This window comes from Pseudopipra pipra, chromosome 5, assembly GCF_036250125.1.
Source record: "Pseudopipra pipra isolate bDixPip1 chromosome 5, bDixPip1.hap1, whole genome shotgun sequence".
Lineage (NCBI taxonomy): Eukaryota > Metazoa > Chordata > Aves > Passeriformes > Pipridae > Pseudopipra > Pseudopipra pipra.
In genome coordinates this window covers 21696233-21723013 of record NC_087553.1, presented here as the reverse complement: position 1 = coordinate 21723013, position 26781 = coordinate 21696233, and the positions used below count along the sequence as shown (strand labels likewise).

General features: G+C 43.0%; 2 protein-coding genes across 3 annotated transcripts; one reads left to right on the top strand and one right to left on the bottom strand.

The window, feature by feature from the left end:
• Positions 1-1300: 1300 nt before the first annotated feature.
• ASCL4 (achaete-scute family bHLH transcription factor 4) lies at positions 1301-2035 on the bottom strand. The gene has a single exon (XM_064654903.1). The coding sequence runs from the start codon at positions 1918-1920 to the stop codon at positions 1354-1356; it is 567 nt and encodes a 188-aa protein (XP_064510973.1). The 5' UTR covers positions 1921-2035; the 3' UTR covers positions 1301-1353.
• A 6430-nt stretch (positions 2036-8465) lies between these two features.
• Positions 8466-25759, top strand: PRDM4 (PR/SET domain 4). Of its 2 annotated transcripts, none has more exons than XM_064654899.1 (11): positions 8466-8603; positions 10170-10303; positions 10974-11159; positions 13188-13982; positions 17040-17189; positions 18399-18517; positions 19265-19350; positions 20645-20772; positions 21333-21647; positions 24090-24258; positions 25304-25759. In XM_064654899.1, the coding sequence occupies exons 1-11, from the start codon at positions 8593-8595 to the stop codon at positions 25611-25613; spliced, it is 2403 nt and encodes an 800-aa protein (XP_064510969.1). In that variant the 5' UTR covers positions 8466-8592; the 3' UTR covers positions 25614-25759. The 2 variants fall into 2 exon arrangements, with proteins under 2 accessions (XP_064510969.1, XP_064510970.1); XM_064654900.1 differs by lacking the exon at positions 8466-8603 and adding an exon at positions 9764-9783.
• Positions 25760-26781: the final 1022 nt, after the last annotated feature.

Genomic DNA, 26781 nt, shown 5'->3' with positions numbered 1-26781 from the left:
TTTTATTTAAATGAAATACATGGACACATTTTGAGGTATTTGATCAGTATTTGTTCTTATTTATACATGAGTATTTTTCCAGGTGTTCAGTCAGCATGACATGAAGGAAAGACAAAAAAATACAAAACCATTTCATCAAGATGAGGCCAAAAAAGCAAAAGTTGGAAAGATCTGTGGGAAGTGCACAGGTAAGAAGTTTACTCCATATTCAGAATAGGATTTAAGGACATAGCTAAATGTTATTGAAATCTGGCTTCAGAGAAAGGAAGATTTTAGAGCAATTTGGAGACAAATTCTTATTTTAAGTAGACACAGTCCAAATTAAAGGCATTCCACAGATTTTGACACATTAATTTTAAAAAGCGTATTCTTCGAAAAAGTAATACCATATTCTAAATAAAAGGAGAAATACCTACATTTTCATACAGATGTAAACTGATACATTCAATGTTTCCCTTTTTGTACACACAATTGTCTAACCACAACAGGTTATATTTCTAAGCATATAATTTCTGACCTGCCAAAAAGACACAATCAAGACTATTTTGTCCATGAACTCAGATTTCAGAAAAGTAGAAAAAAGGCATTTTTTCAGTATTATGAGTGAAGCTTTGCTTTTGAAGGTGCAGTTTTACAGAACTCTGTTTCCCTCTTCCTAGCATTTATTAGAATGAAAGTGTCCAATTTCTTTTCCTGAAAATTATCCTTAGAATAATCACCAAATAGCCAGTGTCCAATATATGAGCTACTTCTTTCACTTCAGAAGATGCTGTAAGAGAAATTCATTCCCAAATTTAGCCTTATTTTTATTTTTTAAACTGTTGTTTCAGAAATAAAAGTATTTCTGTGAGTTTTCTAAAATATTTAGGGAAAGACATTTTATCTAAATCTTACCTTTCCCCATCCAAGTGTTTGCAATGCAGTGCATCACAGGTTAGCAGTCAGGAAAAACAGACAATAAAACTTACTGGGCAAAGCAGGAGGAAGGGGAGGGGAATTTCCTGAAATGGATTTATCTGGTTTTACTGTCTCAAGTGAAAGGTAAAAGAAAGTAGAACAGAATAAAAGCTGAAGAAAAGTAGAATGCCAGCGTTGGTCCAGTTTAACAATCCAAGGGAAGCTTAGTAAGACAGCTGAAGCAACCTGAGAGATATTTCTTTGCTTACAAGTCATCTTTAAGTTTTGTATGGTAAACAGTTAAAGTCCTTTGACAGACTGAAAATACCTTTTTTTTTTTTCCTTTTCCTAGTTGCTTTTTCTTTCCCTGGGATTAATTTTCATCTGTAGAAAAATCCCCAGGGTTTTAAATTTTTTTCATCTTAACTTGAAGCTTTCTGTCTCCAGAGAAGAGACCTAGCTGCCCGTCTCCTCAAATGCACTGTAGGGGGATGAAGCTGAAGAAGTTTTAGACTCTCCATCACTGTTGCACTCCCGTGGGGGACCAGGACTGGGAACTTCTGGGAGCTCCTTGGCAGAGAGCGTTTCCTTGCTGTTAGAGCCTAAGGAATGGCAGTCCAGCAAGCTCTGCAGGTGTTTGATGTAGCTTATTGCAGCTCTCAGGGTCTCCACTTTGCTGAGGCGCTTGTCAGTGAATTCCTTGGGCAGGTGCTCTCTCAGGCGTGTGTATCCCTCGTTCACGCAGCGCACCCGCTGCCTTTCCCTCTCGTTCCTCTTTCGAATGAAGGCAGGCTCAAAGGAATAGTCATAGATGCCCATGTAGCCAGGGAATGGGATGTAGGAGATACGACCTGTGTGCCCACTATAGGCTTGCTCCCAGTAAGATGGGTCCAGATGGAAAGGAACCCCAAAGGGCTCTCTCAGGGGTATCCCGTGGGAATGCACATGGCCGTTAGCCAGAGACATAGCTCCTGGAAATGCAATCCTGTTCAATAGTCTGTCATCATCTTTACTGTTGTCCATGCTTCTTTTTTTTCTCACCAGTGGAATGTTAGTTCCTGAATTTGGCTTCCAGTGTATTAATCCAACATTTGTATAGGTACTGTGCCCCGCAGGCTGCAGTTTCTTCCTGTGTTGTATAAAAACTCAGATTTCAAAGCACAGCTAACAACTCATGAGGTCCACTCTGTGCCTGGAAATCAGCTCTAAGCCCTGTTGTTTTTATACATGTAGGATGCCAGCTAATGTACAGACAGGTTTCGAGGACCATCACTCCACACTTTAAACCCTTCTTTTCCTCTGATCTTCATATTTCAAAAGATAATAAGAGGGTTCCTGTGTATTCCTTTTCTCTCCACTTGAAATTATGACCATAAGAGTTAATGCCAAACATAAATAATCTTCCAGGCTCTAAACACTTCTCATGTATTGTAATCCATGATATCGTTTGATATAATTGCCTCCAAAAGATGGGTAATTTGCAAAGTTTACAGAAATCTTCAAAGTTTTGGCAGAACTCCTCCCTTTCAGGAACCAAGGATCTTCTGTCATCTGAAAACTACCCAAAGGCTTTTCACAATGAAATCCAAAAGACAAATGCAAGCTTTGTTGTTTCGGCTGCTCTGGTCTAACTGAAACAGCTCACAAGCAGTTTGCAAAACTTATATGGTAAGTCTCTAGCTTTCTGGGAAAGCCGAGAAATCTTCAAAGGGAAGAGTGCTCTCTTGTGGTTGCAAGTCATGTCAGATCAAGAATGCAATATGTGCAAGTGTAAGAGGAAAACTGCTTTCTTTGCCCTAAGAGAGGCTTTTTCAACAAATGTGAGTTTCACAAATTGAACATGAGCATTTTCAAAAAATCTTCAACATTTTGAGAGTTTCTGCTCGTTGTAAGAATGTCTTGGTCATCACTGTGAGCACCTGCTTCAGATAAACAAAAAAAGGTGATGCCTTGATAGCCCCACGTGCAGCTATTAGTAGATGTTTACATGGATTTAACTCACCTGATGGACCCTACACACTGCTTTAGTGGGGGAGCTGAAAATCCCTCTTGACTCTGCCAGATTTATGCTGTGTCCTCCAGTTTGCCTGCAGCTTGCCCATGAAAAGAGGTGGACAAAAGGACTTTTGACAGTATGAGGTCATATTGTCCTTGTCTGTGCCTTTCCTCTGAGATATCCTGCTGTGTTAGGATCTTCTTCAGCAATTTGAGGGTCTTTGACTTTTCCCACATTTTTGTTCAAGAGCTCCATAGTTAAATTTTTTTGTTGAAAACACATCTTAACAGTTTTATCATCTTAACAGAATTTCCTTTTTTTGGTGACTGTCAGTCTGGGAAGTGGAACATTTGGTGTGGGAGAGCTGTGGGAAGGGATGGACATGAAAAGATACAGGTATGTAGGCTCTATTAAAACTGTTCTTTTGCTCAAAATGAAAGTTTCCACCCTGTTTAGTCTCTCATGCCAAACTGCCTCAGTAGTGTGAGTAACTGAAACAACATCCTCCACTCTGATAAACACATCTGTGTTTCTGCTGAGTTAGAAACCAGCAGCAATGATGTTAGCATACATTTTCAAGTCAGCCATTGTGTCTTTGCTGGCCTATTCTGCAGCTTCAAAAAACAATGGTAATCTTCAAAGCATGATGAACATACATGCAGACTTGTTCCAGACAGGCATGAGTGAGAAGAATCCCGGACTCTGGTTTATGTTGGGGCAGAATCAGCATCAAAATGGCTCAAAAGCCAGGACAACCATCCATTTACTTTCACCTCCATCACTGACATGGACTAGCAAGAACTGGTGTTTGAAGCTGAAGGCTTTGTAGCATCACCTAAGAGATAGCCAGTGGTTTTCATGAGGGGTTGAGATCTTTTCCAGTCACCACCAAGTATCTTTCCAAAATATGTGCCATAGCTCAGATGGAATGTATAGGTGTGAGGTAAAAATTACCGAAGAATGCCCCATAGTATGTACAATTAATTTCATAATCAAATAATTGAGAGACTTTCTGCCTTTTAAAAGGTCTTCAGAAACAGTTGATCAGGATGGATTCTTCAATATCACTTACACTATAAACTCTGTTGTCCAGAAGAAACGTTTTCAGAAATGAATGATTAAAAGAAAATAACTCCTTCACTGTAGCGCAAAGGTAGGCCAGGACTTTAAGGTTTCCTAAAACAAAAGAGGATGTTGACCTCTAAGCAAATACCTGAAGTAGGAAAAGGACATTCAATCTCTGTCATCATTTGATTTAAAACGTTGCTGTCTGGCAGTATTCCTGAAGCATGCCTCTTGGGGGGTCTCAGCTGCCAGATGATTTCACAGCTCTCCGTGACCTTGCCAGCAGTCTAGCCATGTTCAAAAGGCAGGGTTACGTTTCAGTTCTGTCATGCAAATGCACTATGCCCTGCTGCCAGACCTCTTTTCTATGTTTACTGTAAATGCAGGCCACCAGCACTTCCCAGAGTGTCACAATTGCACCTGTGCCAAACAGACATCTGCTCTTCTGACAGAAAATCCACATTGCTAATCCTTTAGGGAAATACATGAAGAAAAATTACAGGTAGATGTTAATTGTTAAGCTGAATGATTGAAGCTGATCTCGCATCAAATGGACTCTGAAGTCTGAATTTGTTTGTGTGCAACAAATAAGAAAATACGCCACAGACTTCTGATGAATGTGGTATCTTGTTTACAATCTAATATCACTTGCTCAGAAAGGGATTTGCCCCTGGGAAGAGAGCCAGAGCAAGGCCAACGCACCTTATTTCTCACTGAAGGTCCTTGTTAATAGTGCTAGCAGGATTAAAGCAATGTCTCCTTCCTGCACTGACTTCTGCAGAAAGAAGACCCTTCTCAACATGTCTGCACATGCAGACACAGTGAAAGTAGCAGGTCTGGTCCACCAAAGGGAAAGGCTAATACACGTTCTTTTCAGTTTTAAGAGTAGGTTAAGACTACATGGATAATGTTCCTCTTCTAAGATAAGCCCTTGATCTTCTTTCTTACACTGTTTCTCCAATTAACTCCTCTTCACACATTTGTCTGGACGATCCTTTGACTCCAGAATGCAATATCCTCCATGCTGATACAAAGCAGATGGCCTGATTTGCTTTCCAGGTGGTAGAAATTAAATGTTGATCACTGCTCTACAATGGCAGAGGTCGTACTGTTTGCGTACATATTGTATGTTTCGGTTTGGTTTGGTTTGGTTTGGTTGGTTTGTTTGTGATCTTGTTGTCGGCTTTTTGTTTTGTTTTGCTTTTATAATACAAAGTCTGGGAGATTCCTTAAAGACTCCATTGTCTATGGCATTTGAACAGGTTTCCTTCCTTCTCTCTTTCCTTTTACTTCACTATAAACACTTAATTACCCAGCCACAATGAACAGAAAATATTTCTGACATATCTAAAAATAAAACATTAAGGCATTTTCCTTCCAGATATAACTTAGTTGTGATTTTAATTGCATATATCCTAACACAATATCTATAAGTATGTAATCTTTGTACAAAAGAACCGTCAACATGATCACACTCCCACATGGATAACACTATTGACACTACATAGTGATTGCTTTGAACTACTTTGAATTATTCAAAGAAAGAGATTTTCCTTGGCCCTGTGTCCCTCTGTGTGTGAAAAAAAAGTCATCAGTTGAAATATTGTAGTAGAAACACAAGAGTCAGTTGAACACAGGCAAGTCCACCTATTTCCCAAAAGATGATGTCTGAACTGTTTTATCGGTAGATACGTTACTGAGAAGGAAGAAGAAGAAAATCCGTAGGGAGTTTAAAAAGAAACTCTCACAACATCGTGCACTTCCTATATTTTAATTGGCTGCAATTATATTAAATTGTAGTATTTATTATACATATCATAGTTTGTCTAGGCTGCTGCAATTTATTAACAGACATAAAAATATGCAATTAACAGATTTTCTTGTTAACTGTATGCCACAGAATGACAGTAATAACTTCACTTGACACTGAGACACAGGAATACAAGATTCAATAGGTTTGTGTCTCTCTAATCCTGTTCTGTCATTAAGCATGGGCCATCTCTTTCCAGCTTTATAGCTAGAAGTGAGAGCTGCACATAAACTACCCAGGTTTCATAGTGTGACTATCACCAAAATACAGGCCTGCAAAGTGCTGACAAGGATACCTGAAAAGGTGGTGAGAAATTTGGATTTTTGATGTTAAAAAAGTTGGCTTCAGCCATTGCTTTTTGCATAATCTTCATTCCAATGTAATTCTGCTTGCTCTGAGAAAGAACCCAAGGGCAGATTTGCAGTAGCAGAAGAGAACTGATCGTAGGGAGATGTGGGCGTGGTCCAGCAGGGACTTTGGCTCATGCTACAGGGAAGGACTGAAGCATGCTCACTGCATTTCTTTCCTCTGTGGTTTCATGAGTCTCCCTTATCTTTTTAGTATGTCTCCAGGATCTGAAGACAACTTGAAAAATAGCTTGACAATTTGTTCCTCACGCAGCAAGTACTGCTATAAATGTCAATAAACCAAGCTTTCAGGACACATAGTGCAGTCGTCTTATCAAAACCCTTCACATATAATAAAAGTGTTTGGTATATAAAAAATATCTTTCCTTGGAGAAGAAACAGTCCCCAAATGTGTTTTATCACAATACCTTGGGCATGCAGCATACACCTCTGTAGACACAGATTAATTTCTCATTCAGTGACACTTCATATTATCACTGGCTTCCTTTGATACTTGTGCTTTAAACTGGTAGTTAAGATTTAAGATATTCTGTGTTCAATGGAGTAAAGTGACTACAAAAAAAGCTGGAATCTCAGAGGACTCACATTTGATAGTAGGAAAAAACCCACTCTTATCTGTGTATGACTACATCCAATCTGGCTCATAGGCTCAAAGTATTACTTTCAGCTCAGATAGCTGAAATAGCACAAGGATTTCAGCACCAGGGCACTTCTGCGGTAGAATTACACTATCATAATTGGCATTAAGACAAGCTGAGGGCTTGGGATAACCTAGCATTTCAGGACAGAACTGAGATGTACTGAGCATAACTGCAGAGTTGTAAAGATGAGAACAGAAAATTGAAGGTCTCCTGTCATCTCCTATGTATTAGGGAATGCAAAGTGAAGAGAGAGATTTTTGGGCTTGTAAGAATTTGCTGCAATTTCTAAGAAAGATGTGAAGTATTAGCACCAACCATGTGAATATGTGGTATTACATACACAAAAATGAAACACACATAAAGCCCCCATCAGAAGATTATCAGCCCCTAAAAATCTGAGGACTCGATGAGTTCATTCTTGACTTGATGAAATAATGTTTGTGGGCCAATTCAGCTACAGTCAGTCATGGTTAGGGTAAGGATTATCTGGCTTAGTGGATGAGATGTTGTGGGATATGGGGTAAACTAAATGAGGTCATTCTTTTTGTCATGAGTGACAGAGGCCTGGATTTACTTTGCCTAAATGTACTCCTCTAGATGTTACATATTTAGACTAAAGCAATTACGCAGGTCCCAGTTCAAGGCCATAGCTATAGAAAGGCAGATACAAAGGAAATTCTCACACATCTCAGACAACAACTTCAGGATGGAGTGAAGCACTCTGCAACAGACTGTTTTCTCTCCTTCAGCTACAGAGAGAGCTTGAAGAACTAGTGTATACAAGGTGTTTAACTTTCTGACAGGTATAGCCAAATGAGGAGAGTATGTTTCCACCCCTAGAAGAACTGATAGGTTTGTACTGAACTGGAATGACTCTCTCAGATCCTACATTTTAGGCCCTTTAGATCATGGAATGACTCTTATGGATCCTACATTTATGTTCTTCAGATCAAAAGAGAGAAGACAGAAAAATACTGAGAGTTTCCTCCTGTGCAGACAGACATCTTATCAAGGGATGTCTCATTTAATGAGGCATCATTTACGTGTCAGGCACAATCAAATTACCAAACCACATTACGGTGTTTCAGGAAACAGCTGTTCACCCGGGCACTTAAGGAACATGTAGATTGACTTGAGCTGCATATGTGATGACTATCCACGTGTCAGGCGAAAGCAAGCTACAAAACTACTCGCACGCATCAAGAGATTCCTTTGCAATGTCGCCTCAACCGGAATGGTACATATGAGCCATAAATCAGTTCGTAACTGAACGATAATGTGCAGAAGGTAGCTGGTGATGGTTCCAGACGACACGAGACGCAACCCTCTAATGACAGCAGACATATACGGATGTAACGGGCAGGCAGTGAGACAGCTGGGAGAATTGCGTGGGAATATTGTGTGGAACCACTGAGTGGAAAACCAGAGCACGCATCGCTCCCTTCCGAAAGGCGCGGCACGGGGAACGCTGGGCACGGGCTCTCGGTCAGCCGGCGGAGCCGGGGCGGGCGGTGAGGGGCCGAGTCCCGGGGCGGTGGCGCCGCTTCCGCCGCCGAGCGCCACAGCCAGGAAGCGGCGCCGTCCCCTCCCGCCGCCATCACCGCCGCCCGCTCCCGCCTCCCCCGCCCGCCCGCGCCGGGCCCGCGCCGCCCGGGGCCCGCCCGGGGCCCGCCCATGAGACGGCGGCGGCGGCGCTGGGGGTTGCGGCCGGGCCGTGCCTGGGGCCGGAACCGGGGCCGGGGGCAGGCGGCGGGCCGGGGCCGAGGGCCCTGATGCGGCTGCGGGCGCTCCGCCGCCGGAGAGGCGCCGGGCTCCATGCACCCCAGGTGAGCACCTCGGAGAAGCGGGCGGGACCCCGGCCGATGGGGCGGGCAGGGGAGGGTGTCCCTAAAGCGTTCAGTGCCTCCCGCAGGCCCCGAGGCTCGGTCTCGGGTCGAAGGTGGTGGTTCCCTCCCTTGGGCATCGCCATCCTCAGCAGCCGCTTGGGCCGAGGGATAAATGCCCTGCCCCGGCGGGCAGCCGGAGCCCTCGGCTCCGTCCCTGGAGGCAGGTGGCAGGGTAGGGCAGTGCGTGTGCGGAGCTGGGTGGACGCGGTGTGAAAGTCGGCGACGCCGTTCGTGCGGCTCAGCCCTCCGGGTGTCAGGTGCTGTGCGGGGGGCTAGGGGCGGACTCGATGGTCCCTATGGGCCCCTTCCGAGATCTTCCGCTGTTAACTCGCTAGAGTTCGGTGTATTTGGCTGTTTTTCCTGGGTGAGCGGTATACCTTTCCTTACTGGAATGGCAGTCTAAGGTCCAGCTCTCCATCAGTACTGCAGCACCTGGGCCTGCTGCTCGCAAGGGCCATGTGACAGGCTGGACCAGCGGGGAGGGTGTTGGGTCTCCTTGCCAGAGTTGTGGCTGCTGTGGGGTAGCTGGTCTGTCCGGCCCTATGAGCTGCTGGTTAGAGCTGCTGTGTGGGCAGGAGGGCCAGGGTGGGCAGAGCATAGGCCAGGCAGAGCTTGTGAAGTTCCGACGAGCGTGAGTTGACCATGTCTCCTTGGTGTACCCATCCTTATGGACTGGTTTGGGCTGCATGTGCAGCCTGAGACCCCAGAGGATAGATGTGCCTGGAGCTGACATGGTTTGGTGATTTCAGGTGTTGGGCAGCACATTGGCTCCTGCAGCTCTACGGCCACTGATGTGGTGTGTGCTCACCTGAGCCATGCAGGCACTCAGGAACCAGTATTTGCTTGCTCTGAAATAACGTGTCATCCATGGTGCCAATTTGTAATGGAATAGGAGCATGTAGAATCAGACTATTAAATGTAGAATCAGACTATATCAGGCAGCCTATTAAAATTCTGTACTATGGCTGTTCTGCAGTGGTAACTCTTGTCACTGTTGGCCTGGTTTGAACTGATGGTGAACTAGAGATTTTGTGTCCATTACCAGTGGGAAGTGATCTCTCCCCCGACTTTGGTTTTCAAACGTGAATGTGGTGTCCAGAAGTCATGAAATTTAAATCAGGTGCTGTTGTCTGAGTATTTGTAACATTCAGCTTGCAAATTGATCTGTGTTCACAATACTTTAATCACAGTGGCTTTGACTGCTAGGAGCGAGACTGTGTTTTCTGAATGGCAAGGAAAAAGCTATGGTCTGATTGTCTTTTTGAACTAGTTTTAAATCCTTATTATTGCTATGTAATCTGGTCAATACGTATTGATCATGATGTGATGACGATGTGAGTGGCTGATGTGCTTTATGCTTAGCTTTCTAAGGCAAAGTTTTTATGTGCCAATGTCTGAGTTTTTTTGCTCAGCCCTTCCTCACCACAGTACAGTGATGTAATCAGGAATGCTCTTGCATCTGTTTCTTTGTCTTTTTCCCCCTCCCTCTCTGTTCCCTGGCTCCAGAATGAATGAAATGAACCTGAGTCCTGTAGGGATGGACCAGCTGACCTCATCCTCTGTGAGCAATGCCCTGCCGGTCTCGGGGAGTCACTTGGGGTTGGCGGCGTCCCCCACTCACAATGCCATACCAGCACCAGGTAATGGGGAAAGGCCCCAAAAAGGGTATTGCAGCTCATGCTCTGTGTTTTACTGTCACAGGAATGGTCATAACTGAGTAGCAGGGCTTGCTCTGATAGCAAGTCATGTCTTTAGCAGGTGGTGAGGTGATGTAGAGTTGGGGAAGGGGAGACCATAAATCGTTGCTGATGTGGGCCAAGCAAAAGGCATGAGTCTTCTCAGGCTTACACCTTAGTGGCGGCCTTGTTTTGTTCAGGGGGTGGGGGTGGGGGTGGTGGTGTCATCAGTTTACACTGTAGGTGAGTAGTAGCAGAATCCTTTAAAATACAAACTGTAGCTGAAGATCTGCCTCCATCTGTGTCTAATCTCTCTCAGGTGAAAATAATGATTTTTCACCTGTGAAGCAAAATTGTTTTCCTAGCTCTTTTTTTCAGGGGGTTGCACTGAAAGTCCATTACAATTGTACAGTAGAAGCGAGCCCTACAAAACTTATCCAGAAAAGATCTAGCTGTATTCAGGCATGCCTCTCAGTGCTGTGATAACTGATCCTTTCTTTGAAGCTTGCCACCTTACTTTGACAGTACCATGCTGTATTTCCATAGGGAGAGAGCTCCTGAGGAGCTTTATTAGTTTGTGTGTTCCTAAACTTAAGTAGTTCTGTTGAATTTAAATTGGCATTTTCTCTTGCAGGCTTGCCTGTTGCAATTCCAAACTTGGGCCCCTCCTTGAGTTCCTTGCCCTCTGCTCTATCTCTGATGCTCCCAATGGGTATTGGGGATCGAGGAGTGATGTGTGGTATACCAGAGAGAAACTACACCCTACCTCCGCCACCATACCCTCACCTGGAGAGCAGCTATTTCAGACACATTCTACCTGGTAAGTTGTCTGGTGGTGATGGAGGGGAAAAGAAAGAGAAACTGTTTTAAGAGCCACCTGTTTCTGTCCTGAAGCAGGCAAGACTGACTCTTTTGCAGAGCTGTTATTTCCATGCCTTTGTCTGGAGGCTGTTGTGTCATTTACACACCTTTATTTTCAGGTATCTATTGCTGTACTTGTGAATGAAGAGAATTGCAAGGCATTTTCTATTTAAACCAAACCTTTGATTGCTACTCCTGCTTTGGTTTTAAGATTAACAGAAAACAAAGCATGCCTGGGTTCTGTCTCCAGTGTCTTACAGTTTGAAAGCTGCTTCTGTTTTTCTTCTCCTATAGGCTGAAGCAGTACTTAATATGTGCATAACGGTAGGTCACAACAGTTCAAAGCTCAAAAAGGGCAAACCATCAGCTGAGGAGTTTGGGCTCTTTCCCACCTGTTTAGCCCATGGCACATTTTTTCTTCCTTGTTGTTCAAGGTTGATTTCCAAAGGCCTAACATACTGACTTGTATCTTGATTCCTCTCTCATGTGTGCTTTAGATATAAATGTAGAATTTAACATGTTAGTATGTGAAGACACAGAAATCGGAGCTTTAAATATAGTCCTTGTTTTGTTTTGTAGCTAAGATTGGCAGGGTGGAAGGGTAGTTAAACTTCTTCAGGGTGACCCAGTGGGTGGTGTTGGTTCAACCTAGGTTAGGGAAAAAAGCTATAGCAGCCCAGATCTCATCCAGCTTCCCGTTGACTAATGGCTGAATTTTCCAGTTGCTTAGGAGTAACCTTTCCTATTGCGTAACCTGTCTGCCTCTTTAGTGAGCAAAGAGTACATGAAGAGAGTGCATTAGGACCAAAAGTATTTCCCATTCTTCTGAGCTGGAATAATCTTTCTAGTTCCTGTGATGTTTAGTCTGATGTTTCACAGGGCTCTTCCATGAGTCATCTTGCTGCTTTCAGGGCTCCTCCTTGTTCAAGCCACAAGGCAGCATTGCATGCAGAAATATTTGATCCAGCTGATTAAATTAAACTGTCCATTTCTTGGCTTAGTCATTTTTAATGGGGTTATGCTGCAGAAAGAATATCCGTGTTTGCATCCTTGTAATAACAGACATATTTGAATGGAACACACTTACAGATCAAATGGCTCATAAGGTTGAAGGCCAAAAAGAAACATGCTGACTCAGATCCTCCAGAATCTGGAAAATCTGCCCCTTTCTCTGCTGAAAATACTGTTTACTTGAATGTGCAGATGTATTTCTTCCAAAGATTTTTTTTTGTTTTAGTGTGTAAATACAGGTGTTTCTTCATATCGTAAGTTTGAAGGTTGTTTGATTTTTTTTGAGAGACTTTCCAGAACTACCAGAAAAGATGTTAGGGTTTCTGATTTAAATTTAACCAAGCTATTGTTTTAGGAGAAACAACGTATTTTTCATGTAAGGAAAGAGAGCAGATGAGTCATGATATCTGTGAGAGACCTTATCTGTGTCCTTCAGAACTGCAATTGATGATCTCTGAGGTGGACAGTTGTGCCACTTAGTCTTAGAGGAAGGAAGTAGTCATTGTTAAAACTTAAATACCTAAGCAAAAATTATGTATCCTGGAGAATTGTTTTTTCTTCTAATGAAGATGAACCAGGGTTATCAAATTATAGATTCCTCTAGCAGTCCTTCATCCTTTGTGAGCTAGTTCTTGAGAATGAAAAATTAAGCCTAAAATGTGAAGAACCTCTTTCTGATTGAGTCTTTGTGCTGAGGAGCCAAGGTTGCATTCTGCCAAATTGGCTGTTCAGAGTTTGAGAAATAACTAGAGACTTGCTCTGTTGAATTTGTTGTCAAATGGTATTTTGACAACAGTGTTGGGTTCATGTATGTTTGTGAGGCATGTTTTAGATGTAATGGATTTTAATTGGAGATAATGTAGAGAACGTCTTCAGGGATCTGGTCTCAAGGTACTCTGCTGGGATTGATTTTTGTTCGAGATTTGAAAACTGATGTAACCTCACTGTCTTCTTTTTCTCCCTCTCTTCCTGTCAGGTATCTTATCTTACTTGGCAGACAGACCGCCACCTCAGTACATCCATCCCAACACTATAAATGTTGACAGCAATCCAGCATTGTCAGTCTCCAACAATCCATCGGCCCTGGATCCCTACCAGCCCAGTGGAACCGTGGGGCTGGAACCAGGGATTGTCTCCATGGACTCCCGCACAGTGAACACACATGGTCCTCAAAATCTGCATCCTAGTGACAGCCATGAGGTAGCACTGGATACTACAATCACCATGGAGAGCGTTTCGAGGGTAACCAGCCCTATCTCCACAGATGGGATGACAGAGGAGCTCACGATGGATGATGTAGCCGGGGATCATTCACAGATCCCAAATGGCTCCCGGAGCCATGAACCTTTATCCGTAGACACAGTGGGGAGTAACTTGACATCGGATGCTGTGGGACACGGCGGTGTCATTCCCATTCACGGTAGCACTTTGGAACTCCCTGTCGTCATGGAGCCCGACCACATTGGCGGGCGAGTGACAGGGATATCGGACAGCACACTAAATGACTCCATTCATACTGTGGCCATGAGCACCAACTCCGTGAGTGTGGCGCTCTCTACCTCACACAACCTCGCTTCCCTGGACTCAGTAGCCTTGCATGAAGTGGGCCTCAGCCTTGAGCCAGTGGCGGTGTCTTCCATCAATCAGGAAGTAGCCATGGGGCCAAGTCATGTGGATGTGTCTGCAGACAATCTTGCCTTTGTACCACCCTCTCTGCAAATGGAAGACTCCAATTCGAACAAGGAGAATATGGCAACCTTGTTTACCATATGTGAGTGGACATTTCCTGCTTTCTTGGGGTAGGGTTTGTCATGCAGCTATTGTCGAGTGGGATGACAGGACTCTTGTTGCTAGTCTTACAGATTAATGGTAAAAGAAATGCTGCTTAACAAGTCCACGAAAGTTGGAACGTCTGCAGTGCCAGATTAACTGTGCTGAAATGACAATATTTGGAAGTAGACATAGTAGGATGTTTTAGCATAATTCTCTTTGTATCCATCTCCCATGTTGCCTTGAGGTTGAAAGCTGAGTCTTTATGAACCTCTTGCCTTCTGTGGATATGCAAATATTATCGTTTGAAATGAGAGTTTTTTGTTTTTAAAGTCACATCACAAGTGCATGAAAAATACACAACAAATACCACCACAAGCCATACATTCAGTCAAGTGGGTAGAATTGTTGAGTATGACATTGTGTGATTTTGCAAAATTTTTATTAAAACATGAGCAATCATCATGAAAATGTTATTCTCAACAGGACCTGCTGGAAAAAAAGAGCAGAGAGAGAAGGAACATTTTAATATTTCTAATTATTCTCATCAAAGCACTTTAGTCCAGAGGTTAGTTGATCTCATGGGGAGAGAGGAGCACTGAGTATTGCACTCTCAATCCTGTTATCATTCAAGGAGTGGTGTTTGAGAACTGTGAAGTTCTCATTTGCTGTGACAGAGATTTGAACTTGCACCTGCAGCATGTCTGGATTCTCGCCTCTAAAGCATAAGGTCAGCTTTTATAATCATTTTTATTAGCTGTGGTAGCATTGCTGAGGACTGCTCTTCATGCAGCCTGGCCCTACAACTGCCAGGACCTTATGGCTAGCTTTGCCTGCAGAACATACTTTAAGAAATTGGAAGACAGAGCACCTTGGTTAGAAGTGGGAGAGGTGCAGTTTGGTGCAAAGTGTCTAGTCAGACTATTGAATTAAACTTTTTGTTCTGTGGGATAAAATATAACTTAAAATCAGGTGGGCATAGAACTGTGATGAATTTACCACTCCTAAAGGAAGAGTTTTGCAGTTAATGCACTCAGAAGTTCCTACAGGCATCTGTTCCGTGTTGAGCAAATAATGATCAAAATACTGTGGAATCCAACATGCTTGTGGTGAAATCACTTCTCTTATCCAAAGTGGGATTGGAAGTGCCAGTTTATTGTTGCTATACTTAACATAGTCCTAAACTGTTTCCCAGATGATGCTCCCCTTTGGTAGGATAATAAAATGGCTGTTGCATGCCTAGTGCTTTCATGTGATTTGCAAAACAGATTCTTGACTTGGGAAGGTTTAAATTTTAACTTTGTATTGTTGTTTCTAAACTTCTCGTGAATAAAACATGAATTTGTGTCCAGACAGGTGACAGCAAGGACAAGGAGTTGGTTTAGAGCCCCTTGGTATTTTTTCCTCACTGAGAAGACAGGAGTCAGGGCCTTTTTCAGAAAACTTTTTACACTGTTCTTAAGCAGGAAATAAGAAGTGTGCCTTTGCTACAGTCTTGAATGTTTGTGAAACTTCTAAGTAGCCCCTTTTGTGGTCATCTTTGTTGACAGTTCTGGGTATCCAAATCAGTGAAGTAATGACTGGGTATTTTTGTTTGGTTGGTTTTTTTGGCATTATTTGGAAAGGACAGGCATGGAAAGTGTATTTGACTTTCTGTAGAATGTGAGATTTTTTTTTTTCAACTTCTTAAAAATATATGAATCCCTGAACCTTTCCAAGTGGAAGTGTCTCATGCCTAGAACTTTTCTTCCTCTGCCTCTCCTTGGAGCTGTAGTTGGTGTGTGCTAGGCAATGCTTAAAAGCAGCTGTTCCAGATAGTGGTTCTCATACTTAGGTGTGGCTGTTGTCATTGCTTTACTCCTGTATATCACCTGTGCACATGAAGCAATGCTTATATAGGCTCTACCTAATAATTTTTTGAGTACCTTGCTGTCTGTAACTGTGTAGTTGCTCAAACTGTACTTTTTGGGGGTCCGATTCTGGTACTCTGATGTATGAAGGGAATGTCTGAAAATGCTGAAGATTAGTTCTGCGATAGGTCTTTTATACTGGAGTTGGGTCATCAGCAGGCCAAAGAAGGTCTTTGTGGAGATCCTGATTAGTTAGCTGAGCATCTTTCTTCTTCAGAATAGTGATTCATCAGGAGAGTGGTTGCTGAGTAGGTGTTGGTTGCTCCATCTGTAGAGAATTAAAATTACATAGTTTTTCTAGATGAAATAATAATGCTGTAGAGAGCATTTTATGATGTACCTTTTCTCAGAGTTATTAGACTGAAGACTTTCAGTGGTTTCTTTTTCAGCAGTACTTCTGCTGAATGACAGATTGGGAAAGCGATGGTACTGATTCTTCTTGGGCTTTTGTTTTTGTTCCATTCAGTGACATACTCATACTGTATGAGTTTATTGCAGTGAGTCCTTCAAAAGTAACAGTAAAGTGAGGTTTTTGCTGCTGTGAAGATTTACACAGTCTGAATTCAAATGGAGGTAAGGGGATATCTGGGTTCAAATTAGAAACATTTTAGAAAGAAGACCTTTCTGTCCCCTTGCATGGATATCCTTGAGGTTCTACATGCAAGAAGTGTTTCTGGTAAATTCCAAAAATGTATCCAGTTAGAAAGTGTTTGGTTTGGTATGTCTTAGATTTTTCTGCCAATAAAGTTCATTTCACTTGTGATCAGAGTGAAAATGGCTCTCACATCATCAGCGTTGCTACCAGCTCTGGGAAGACTAATATCCATTTTGCAGTAAGGTTGATGAAGAGTGGACTCTGTCCCATTGCTAGATTCCCCTGCAGGGATACTCTGGAGTCTAGGAAGGTAGGTAGAGATTCTCACATTTGATCTGAATTGGACAGGAACGGTGACATCTATGTCAGTGCCCATCTGACTGTAATAATATGGTCTGTATTCTTCTGAGTAAAACATATTTAGTGGACAAGTTGAACCTGATAGAACCAGACTTTGTCAGGAACTGAGCTGAAGCGTATTGGTAGAGAGCTGATTGCACCATGGGAACTGTTGCATCTTTTTAATCCCTGTTGTCCTTTTCCCTCTCCGCAGGGTGCACACTGTGTGACAAGGCGTATCCGTCGGACTGCCCAGACCACGGGCCCGTCACCTTTGTCCCTGACACCCCGATAGAGAGCCGAGCCCGGCTTTCTCTCCCTAAGCAGCTCGTCCTCCGGCAGTCTATCATGGGAGCTGAGGCGGGTAAGAATCATGTTACTGTGTGTTTCTCTGCAGCAGTTTAAAATACACTCACTGCCTGAAATCCAAAACCATGGGGATATTAATGTGGGAAAGAAACACTGGAGTAGAGAGATGCTTCCCTCATCCGTAATCACCCTGACTTACATTATCCAAGAGCTTCTTGTGCTCTGGTTACTACATAGACTTCAACTATACTGTAGGGCTGTTGCCATAGTTTGGCACATCATAAGGTCAAGCACAAGCAAGATACGGTGTTTATTTTTATCGTGTTGGACAACTCAGGCTCAGCTTTGATAAGAAAACATTGCAGCAGTTGCAGTTTGGGAGAAGGCAACAGTTAGAAATAATAGAGGAGATTTCTGTCTGCTCGTTCATCAGCTTGGTTTGCTACCTGTGGGTCTTCTGGACTTCTGCACTCTCATTGGAGTATTGATCATAAGTGCCTCTATTTTTTTCCCTCCCTTCATTTACATTTGGCATGTAGGCTGTGACCTTGTCACTGGATGTGGACCTTGTTACTGTATTTCACGCCATTGTCACCTGGAAATCGAAGAGTACAGTGCAATACCCTAAGGATCTGAAGGCTAGAGAAGAATGTGATTATTGGCTTGCTTAGTGATGCTGCTTGTTGAGAGTAGATTACATCTGTTCTTTTCAAGCTGCACTAGTTTCCAGTTTATTCCTAAAAGCTACTCAGTGTATTCATGTAGACCTATATATATAAATGTTTAATAATAAATAATATACATGCAGGATTCCCTCTGCCCATGACAGAAATACAGCTGCCTCTGGGGAGAAATGCAGAAGCTGCTTAACAATGCCCAGCAACAATTCTGGAAATTCCTGGGGATTAGGTAGGCAAAATGTAGTTACTGAAACTAGTATTTTCTGCTTCTGCAGAAAGTGCCATGAAAACTTTAATTCGTACAAGTGGCTAGGATGTTAGTTTTATAGCTTACTGAAAAGTAAATTACTTGCTTCTGACAAAATAAATATTTATAATTAGAACAAAGCGACTCCCAGTAGTGTCATGTGGTGGTGGTTCTTGTCTCCGCCTTAGGTGTGTTTCACATGTGAAGTAGAAGCTTTGATGATATATGCCTAGATATTATCCCTGGAGCATTATCTCATAAACCTCCCACTTCTTTATTATGCATGATTAGTTGTTTAAACCATTGAGTTCTTCAGATTTGGGTCTTCTCCTGATAGGTGTGTGGACACGAGAAACCATTCCTGTGCGGACTTGTTTTGGACCTTTGATCGGACAGCAGAGCCATTCTCTGGAGGTGGCCGACTGGACAGACAAAGCAGCCAGTCACATCTGGAAGGTCAGTGGGTGTTCTGGCTCGTAGATCTGCCAACATGCCTTTATCTGGTGAAACTTGCCACATGACACAGCAACTTCAACGTTATCATCCTTGCCAAAAGTCAAAAGTAAAGCAATTTGATTGTTTAATGCTTAATATCAGCATAACAGAGCTGTATACCATGTAATATGCTAGTAATCAATTCTGAAGTACAAAAATCTTCTTTAATGGCTTTTTTTTTTATAGGGCTATATGTGGTTTCCACTGTTTGTGTGGAGTTGCAGCAGAGATTGTATATGATTCACTAGGCAGCACTTGTTTGTTTCGTATCACTGTTTATTGAAAGTTCCCCTAGGTGATGAATGATTTGTTTTAGGAAAGATGCTTTAAAGCTTTCTTTTCCCCATCGTTTCATGTTCAGAAAATAAACTTGATTTATATAAATAAAACATGTACTGTGTGCCCAGATATTATTATTCACAAAACTTGGTTTGTAAGAAAAGCAGTCAAATGCATTTCTGGTGGGAGCTAAAGGTGATGTATGGGAAGGATGCTGATAAACAGGTTTTCTGGCCTCCCGGGTAGCAGAGAAGTCAAGATTGCCGTGTGAAGAGGAAAATAAGGAGTAAAAACAGGGCTGTGGTCTTGGCAATGGCAATGGAGACTTCTCAGCTTGTTCTAGGTAAACACATCCTCTCTTAAAGAAGCTGGCTTTGACTGCATTTATTGCTGTACTTTATCCTAAGATTGCATTTGTTTTCCTGATAGATCTATCACAGTGGTGTCCTGGAGTTCTGCCTCATTACAACTGATGAAAATGAATGTAACTGGATGATGTTTGTACGCAAAGCCAGGTGAGAACCACCTGTACTGTGCTAAGTAGCTTTGAGTCTTGAGCTGCAGGCTCATAGAAGGCTGTACAGAAAAGAGAAAGATAAGGATCACAGAATATTCTGAGTGAGAAGGGACCCACAAGAATCATCGAGTCCAACTCTTAAGTGAATGGTCCATAGGGGATCAAACCCAGACCTTGGCAATATTAGCACCACGCTCTAACCACCTGAGCTGATCTCGGGGAGTACTGGAGAGTGTGCACTGCTGCACTGCCTGCCCAGAGGGGTGTGAGCTCGGGGCCAAGGGACCTTCAAGAGTTACCTGGGCATCTTGAACTGGTGGGGAGAATGAAACAGAAGACACAGTGGAGAATTTTACAGGAGAACTGGTACACAAGCTGTCCTAAAATAGCCCCAGACTTGCCCCCATACTTTGTTTCCCTTGTTCTAAAGCTTTAAACCAGGTTCTTTTTATAGTAACTTATTGTGTATTAGGTTGTTACTGATTTCCCTCCCTATTCCTTTTGGATATGTCTGTGAAGGTGATGTTGATTGTCCTTTTGATTTTAATACTTTATTAGCAAAGTGTGCCTGAGTTCTTTTGGCCAAGTTCCAAGCTCTTACAGCTTGCAAAAGCTATCCTTTTCAGTCTTTCCAGAGCCTGCAGTGAAAACTATCTGGACTGGCTTAAGTATTGCTCCATCCATAGTCCACTGAGAAGGCTTTGCTCTGTGACACAAAGTAGATTTCTCCTAGAGTTCACTTCATTGCTCCCATATGCAAGAGTCAAGAAATGTAATGCTTGATCTCCCACTGCAGTGGGGCAGTTTGCTGGTTTCAAACACTGGGAACAAACATATGCAAGATGCTGCTTCAAAAGATCAATGACCACATCTTGGAAATGGAAATCAAGAGGATTTTTTTTAAGATAATTTTGCTTTAAGGCGTTACTGATATTTTCTCCCTCATGCATTCTCTATTTCTTGAGGGAGTTAATATGAAAAATACATAGATTTCTGTAGTTTTTTAGGAGATCGTAAACTCTCTTCTCTCAGCCCACTCCAATGTGTATTAATAATATTCTCAGCAGTAGTGTGAAAAATGCATCATTTGGTGGAGCAGATTGGCTCTCAAGGTCCAGTTTTCCTTTCCTTTAATAATGAAGGACAGAAGTGACAGACATGAAAGTTTTCATAATGTGCTGAGAAGCACTGAGGTTCTCTCACTACCTATTTATAGGAATCTCCATCTTTTCTCTCTCAAAAAGTCAGTACTTCCGGAGGGCTTTTATTCATACCTCTTGTTATTGCTATAGGAACCGGGAAGAGCAGAATCTGGTAGCTTATCCTCACGATGGAAAAATTTACTTCTGCACCTCTCGGGACATCCCACCTGAACATGAGCTTCTCTTTTATTACAGTCGGGACTATGCACGACAGCTTGGTAAGTAAGCACTCATTTTTGTTGGCTTTGCAGGGAGTACCCACCTTGAATTCCCTTTTAGTGCCATCCCTGGGCGCTGTGACTTGGGAGTGCATTATGTTCCTTCTCAATTCCTATTGGTGCATGTCATAGTTCCCTTTTACATTTCATGACTACAGAGTACCATCTTTTAAAAGAAACATTCCCCTATCTAATTCCACTGATCAGGAGTAAAAGATCACAGTTTTGAAGAAAGAGCATTGTTTTTCTTCTGTTCGTCCACTAAGGGATGCTAAGGGAGTTTTGCTAGCTGAAGATGTTCCTATCCTCCCTCACCTGTGGTTGTGATAATTTTGATTTGGTGGAGCTGTGCTCAAAACTGTTTCAAAGTTTGGCCCCTCAAAACATTTGAAATGACCTACCTAAAAGTGTTGAAAAGCAAGCACTGTAGCTGAAAGGAACAAAGGTGAAAAAATCTCTGCAGCTGGCTTTGCTACCACAGACAAAGTGTTTACATGGATCTTGCTCATGCTGTTAGGCCTTACCGTGCCTCATTAAAAGTGATGCTTTTGTGCTCACAGGTGTCCCTGAACATCCAGATGTGCACATCTGCCACTGTGGAAAGGAATGCGCTTCCTATGTGGACTTCAAGGCCCATTTGAGCAGCCATATTCACAACCACCTCCCCAGTCAGGGGCACAGCAGCAACCATGGGCCAGGCCACGGAAAGGAAAGGAAGTGGAAGTGCTCCATGTGCCCCCAGGCTTTCATCTCCCCTTCCAAGCTCCATGTCCACTTCATGGGGCACATGGGCATGAAGCCGCACAAGTGCGATTTCTGTAGCAAAGCTTTCAGCGATCCCAGCAACTTACGGACACACCTCAAGATACACACAGGTGAGGGTTGGGGGCTTTATAGAGATGCCTCTGCTAGGAAATCATTGGGGCAGGGTCTGTTTTCTCTGATTCCATGGCCAGTTGGCAGAGCAGAGCTTGCGTCCGTAAATATAAGCTCTTAGAAACACAGAATCATAGAATATTTTGGATTGAAAGGGACCTTTAAAAGTAATACTCCAAAACCCCCCACCATGGACAGGGACATCTTCTGCTAGATCAGTCACTCCGAGCCCCATCCAGCCTACCCTCGAACAGTTCCAATGGTGGGGCATCTGCAACTTCTCTGGGCAACCTGTTCCAGTGCCTCACCACCCCCATTGTAAAAAAAAAAAAGTCTTCTTTATGTCAGATTTAAATCTGTTTTCTTTCAGTTTAAGGGCAAGTTTGCTCCTTGCCCTTGTTACTACAGGCCTTGGTAAAAAGTCTCTCTTTCTTGAAATCCCCCTTTAAGTATTGAAAGGCTGCAGTAAGGTCTCCCTGGAACCTTCTCTTCTGCAGGCTAAACAGCCCCAACTCTCAGCCCTCTGACTATCTTCATGGCCCTCCTTCAGACCTGCCCTAACATCCCCATGTCTTTCTTGTACTGGGGACCTTAGAACTGGATGCAGTACTCCAGGTGGAGTCTCAAAAGAGCAGATAAGAGGAGGAGAATCGCCTCCCCCAACCTGCCTTTCTAAGAACGGATTCTTAGATTCATGTCTGTCTACAGGAATGATCTCCAGTCCATGTTGACCCCACTTAATGCCTGAGCAGTGCCTGAGAGAGTGCCGGTTGGGTGGGATAGGAGTGAGCTGGATTCAGTGGTGTGGGTGCTTATAGAACAGTATGTAGACCTGTGATTTGGTTGATTGTGCCATGTCTAAAAACATTTGATGATTGCATCTAATTGGCCTTCATCTGGGAGACAGAAAACCTTTGTTCCCACACAGCAGGTCCAGTGCTGGTAGCTGTGATAAAACAAGGGTTCCCTTCTGCTTGCAAGAAGGACACCGGGTTTGAGAGCTATTAATGTGGCCAGTTGTCCACTTAAATACAGGCCTGAGATCTTTCCTACTTGAATTGTTTTTTGTCTTAAGGAAATGGCACAAAACTGAAATTGGCAACTGTAGCATCAGACTGTTATGGATTAGGCTCAGCTGTGTCACTCATCAAAAGTAAAGTCTGAACATGCTGTTGACTTCTGTGGGCATTGGGGTATCACTAGAGACTTTGGGGATAAAGGGGGAATTGCCAGCAGATCAGGGAATGAGCACTAACAGAGGAAAACAAAACAGAGATTTTTCAGCTGTGTAAGAAGAGAGGAAATACGAAAAGGCATGGATTTAACACTGAGGGAGGACAGGGGAGAGGGTGAAGGTCAGGTTACAGGCCAGCAATTGACAGTTGGATATTTTTGCCTATTGGGAATCAAAGAATGCAAGTCACTGAACTGGAAAAGGAATAAAACTGGAGGTTTGGTGCCTCAAGTCAAGCATAGGAAGCTGTAGGCTCAGTAGTCAGGAGTTTTAATAAACTGATCAACTACAAATGTGATATACACGACCTCAGAACACTCAGTGGGGTGAGATTCAAATGGTATTCAAACTTAGTCTGAATTCAGTAGCGTGCAGGGCTTTTGAACTATTTCTGGCAAAGAATAGTGGAAGAACTACAGATAAGTGCAAAAATGGGATAAAACATAGAAGTTATCAAAGGGCCAGTGAGCTTTGTACCTGTGTGTTTGTTAGATAAGAGAACTTGTTTTTGTAGACAAAGGCAATGCAGTGCTTCAAATGTGGCTGGGCTCTGGTAAGGCATCAGATACGGTTCCTGTGGGAAATGGGATGTGGAGATGGGGATGTACTAATGTACAGTAACTAGATGGTTACCATGGTTACTATTAGAAAAGAAGCTAACACTGTTTTTACTGAAGAATTCATCTTGGATAAGACTAGTCCTGTTAAGTGTTTGCCTGAATTTCTTCACTGAAAAATTTACAGACCTGCTGGGGCTGTTCTGATGTACAGAACAGGGAGGCACAGTTGGTGTGGAAGAAGCAGAAAGCTGATCACACAGGAAAGACTGACTGACCATGAGCAGTGGAGGAAGAGGAATCAATGGTGTTTAGAAGGACAAAGTGCATAAACGTGCATCACACAAGGGGCTCGGTGGTTTGAAACAGTATCATGAAGTTTTTTTGGCTTGGAGGCATGGGGGATTGAAAAGCTTTGGGAATGTTGAAATCAAATGCCTGTTATTTCCATAGCTAGATCTGGACTGTAGAACTAAGTAGGCCTTTATGCTGAGTCTGAAGGAACTGCAGGAGGAAACAGGTCCTCTTCACAAAGAAAGTGCCTTTCTTCGGGGTAACATTTTATTTTTCAGCAGTGGTTAGGCTTGTTTGCTTCCTGTATTTCTTGGGACACTGACTGTCAACTTGTGGGTGTATGTGTGTGATCCCAGGTCAGAAGAACTACCGCTGTACCCTCTGTGACAAGTCGTTCACCCAGAAGGCCCACCTGGAATCGCACATGGTCATCCACACTGGGGAGAAGAACCTCAAGTGCGATTACTGCGAGAAGCTGTTCATGCGGAGGCAGGACCTCAAGCAGCACGTGCTCACTCACACACAGTAAGTGATCTCACAGGGTGAGTGCAGTAAATGAAGCTGAACGGCCCAAGAGAGAAGCTCCAGTTTGCAAATAGCTTGGCCTAGGGAGTATAGTTTGGTTCACTCTCTAAAATGACAGAGAAGTCAGTCTGGACAAAGTCCTTGTTGTACTGGCTGCAGCTGTCCAGTTCTAATGTTTGCAATGTTTTAATGACACAGTAAATTCCAAGCATGCTACTTGTACTGTGAAATGGCTGTCTGAAGTGTTCATCATTTTGAACAGAGAGGGGGTTGTTTGACTTACACTTCATTCTCTGCTGAGAACTGCTTGCACATCCCAACATGACCACAGAAAGACCATAAACTCCTCACTGCTATTCTCGTCAAGTAGCTTGTTGGTGAACTCTGCCTCTATGCACTAGAGCTGCAATTCCCAGCCCTTTCTTCCCTGCAGGTCTCACTCAAGCACTTGGTCTCCTGCTCCTCCTGTAGGCAGATTCCTACCTACAGCCCTGTGCCAGGCCAGGTCTTTTGCTCTGAGAATCTCTCCATCCTGTATATTTACTCCCAATCAAAAAAAAAAAAAAAAAGCCTAGTCTTAAAAACTTGCTTCCCCAAAGCTAGTTCCTTTGTTTATTTCATTTTTAGCATCTGGTTCTTGTACTCACTTGGAATCCATTGCTGCTTCTGTCATGCTGCCTAGGAGACAGTGTATTGTAGCGAGCATGAGTGAGAGAGGCAGACAGACTTGCCTGGCTGCTTGTTCCTACAGCTGAGCCAGGAGCACTACTGCTGGGAGGTATTTTGCACTGTCATCTGCAGAATTTGTTGCAGTCTAGTAAGGTCCTCCTCCTTTATGGCTGAGGATTGTTAACACTCAGCAACTTTGTTGTCTTATTTCTTCCCTGTGCCCCCTGCTCCCCATTTACGAAGGGTGGGAAGGAGTGAGACTGACCTTTCCATCAGGGCAGCATCTCTGCTCTTGCCAAAACATGTGCCTTAACCAGTATTTCAATACTATATCAGCTGCCTTGCAGGAGCAAACTCACTTTTTTATGTCTTGCAGAGAACGGCAGATCAAGTGCCCCAAGTGTGACAAGCTGTTTCTGAGGACAAATCACCTGAAGAAGCATCTCAATTCACATGAAGGAAAGAGGGACTATGTCTGTGAAAAATGTTCCAAGGCTTATTTAACCAAATATCACCTCACTCGCCACCTAAAAATATGTAAAGGCCCCACATCCAGCTTGTCAGCCCCAGACGAAGAAGAGGAGGAGGATTCAGAGGAAGAATTAATAGACTCTATGAGGACTGAAGACTGTAGGATTAACAATGGAGTCTATTCAACAGGTGATGCCCTCTCTGGACACAAATGAAGAAGAGAGGGACATTTTCTTGGATAAGTAGGGAAGGAAAAAACCCTCTTCCTTGTTTCCCCAGTCAACAATGTATGTCAGGTGAGGAGTTTTCCTTCTGTTTTGGTCTCCACACTACCACCACTTAATATACTCTGTAGCCAAAACACTGACTGAGACTGGATCATGCCTGCACAAGTGAAGAGTTGCTAAGAAGGAAATGTGAGGCAAGGAGATTTTTTCACACACGCTGTGCATACTTCTTTTCTAAATCACTCAGATTAATCCATCCAGTGTTGGGACACGTCACACCTTGCATAGCCCTTTAAGCAAAAAGCCACAAACCAGAAATGTAGTTGAGTGATTGCAGTGAACTGTAAGCCAACTGTCCTTAACTGCCCAAGCCATGACATGAAGAGAAACAAACAAAAAATGTATTTTGTTTTTTTAAAACTTCTTAACTGGAGGATGTGATTTGGCACAAAGCAAAGACTTAACAATGCTCAGGTTTCCTTCTTAAAACAAAACACTTTGGTTTAAAAATAAAAAGAAAGGCCAGTGAAATCAGCCCTTGCAAACAATGCCATTACCCCACTACAGAGAATCAAAGATTGGCTTTTAGATAACAGTTATTGCCTCCTCTCCCTCAAGTTCACTAGAATGTGTAAGCAGGTGAAGAGATAAAGACTGTATAGACTCAGTAAGGACGAGGCTTACAGATGATCAGGCAGTGTTTACAGTATATATTAATCCTTGTGCTGTAAACCTTTTACCACCTAGAATGATGGGAGGGTTTGCTGCTAATATTATTTATGGAATGAAGATTATTACATTTGGTTGTTTTCTTTTGAAATAATTAAAAATGTGGCTCTTCTCAAATGTTCTTTTTTTAATATTTACATGTTCTGAAAAAAAAGTTCCTATTTCTATAAATATGCTAAGAGAAATAACAACACTTTTTAATCATCTGCCTCTCACAAGCTCTCCTGGGACATGAAGGGGTAGGAGCACCTCCATGAATAGGTGCAGCTGAAGAACTGGTCTTTAAACTCTGTAGATTTCCTGTGTCACTCCTCTGGCTGTGCTGCAAAAGAAGAGTCAGCTGAGCTCTGTGCTCTTGACAAGGTAATTGGAGGTTTCCTTGTGAAAGAGGCTCTGCTTCTTGCCCTAAAATGGCCCAAGCTCAGCT

What these genes read in the sequence shown, in the direction of transcription:
- PRDM4 (XM_064654899.1), top strand. An exon ending in GGCAACCTTGTTTACCATAT is followed by an intron (nt 13,983 to 17,039) that starts GTGAGTGGACAT and finishes CCCTCTCCGCAG; the next exon opens with GGTGCACACTGTGTGACAAG. An exon ending in TATCATGGGAGCTGAGGCGG is followed by an intron (nt 17,190 to 18,398) that starts GTAAGAATCATG and finishes TTCTCCTGATAG; the next exon opens with GTGTGTGGACACGAGAAACC.
- ASCL4 (XM_064654903.1), bottom strand. Translation starts at nt 1,920, where the DNA reads ATGGACAACAGTAAAGATGATGACAGACTATTGAACAGGATTGCATTT.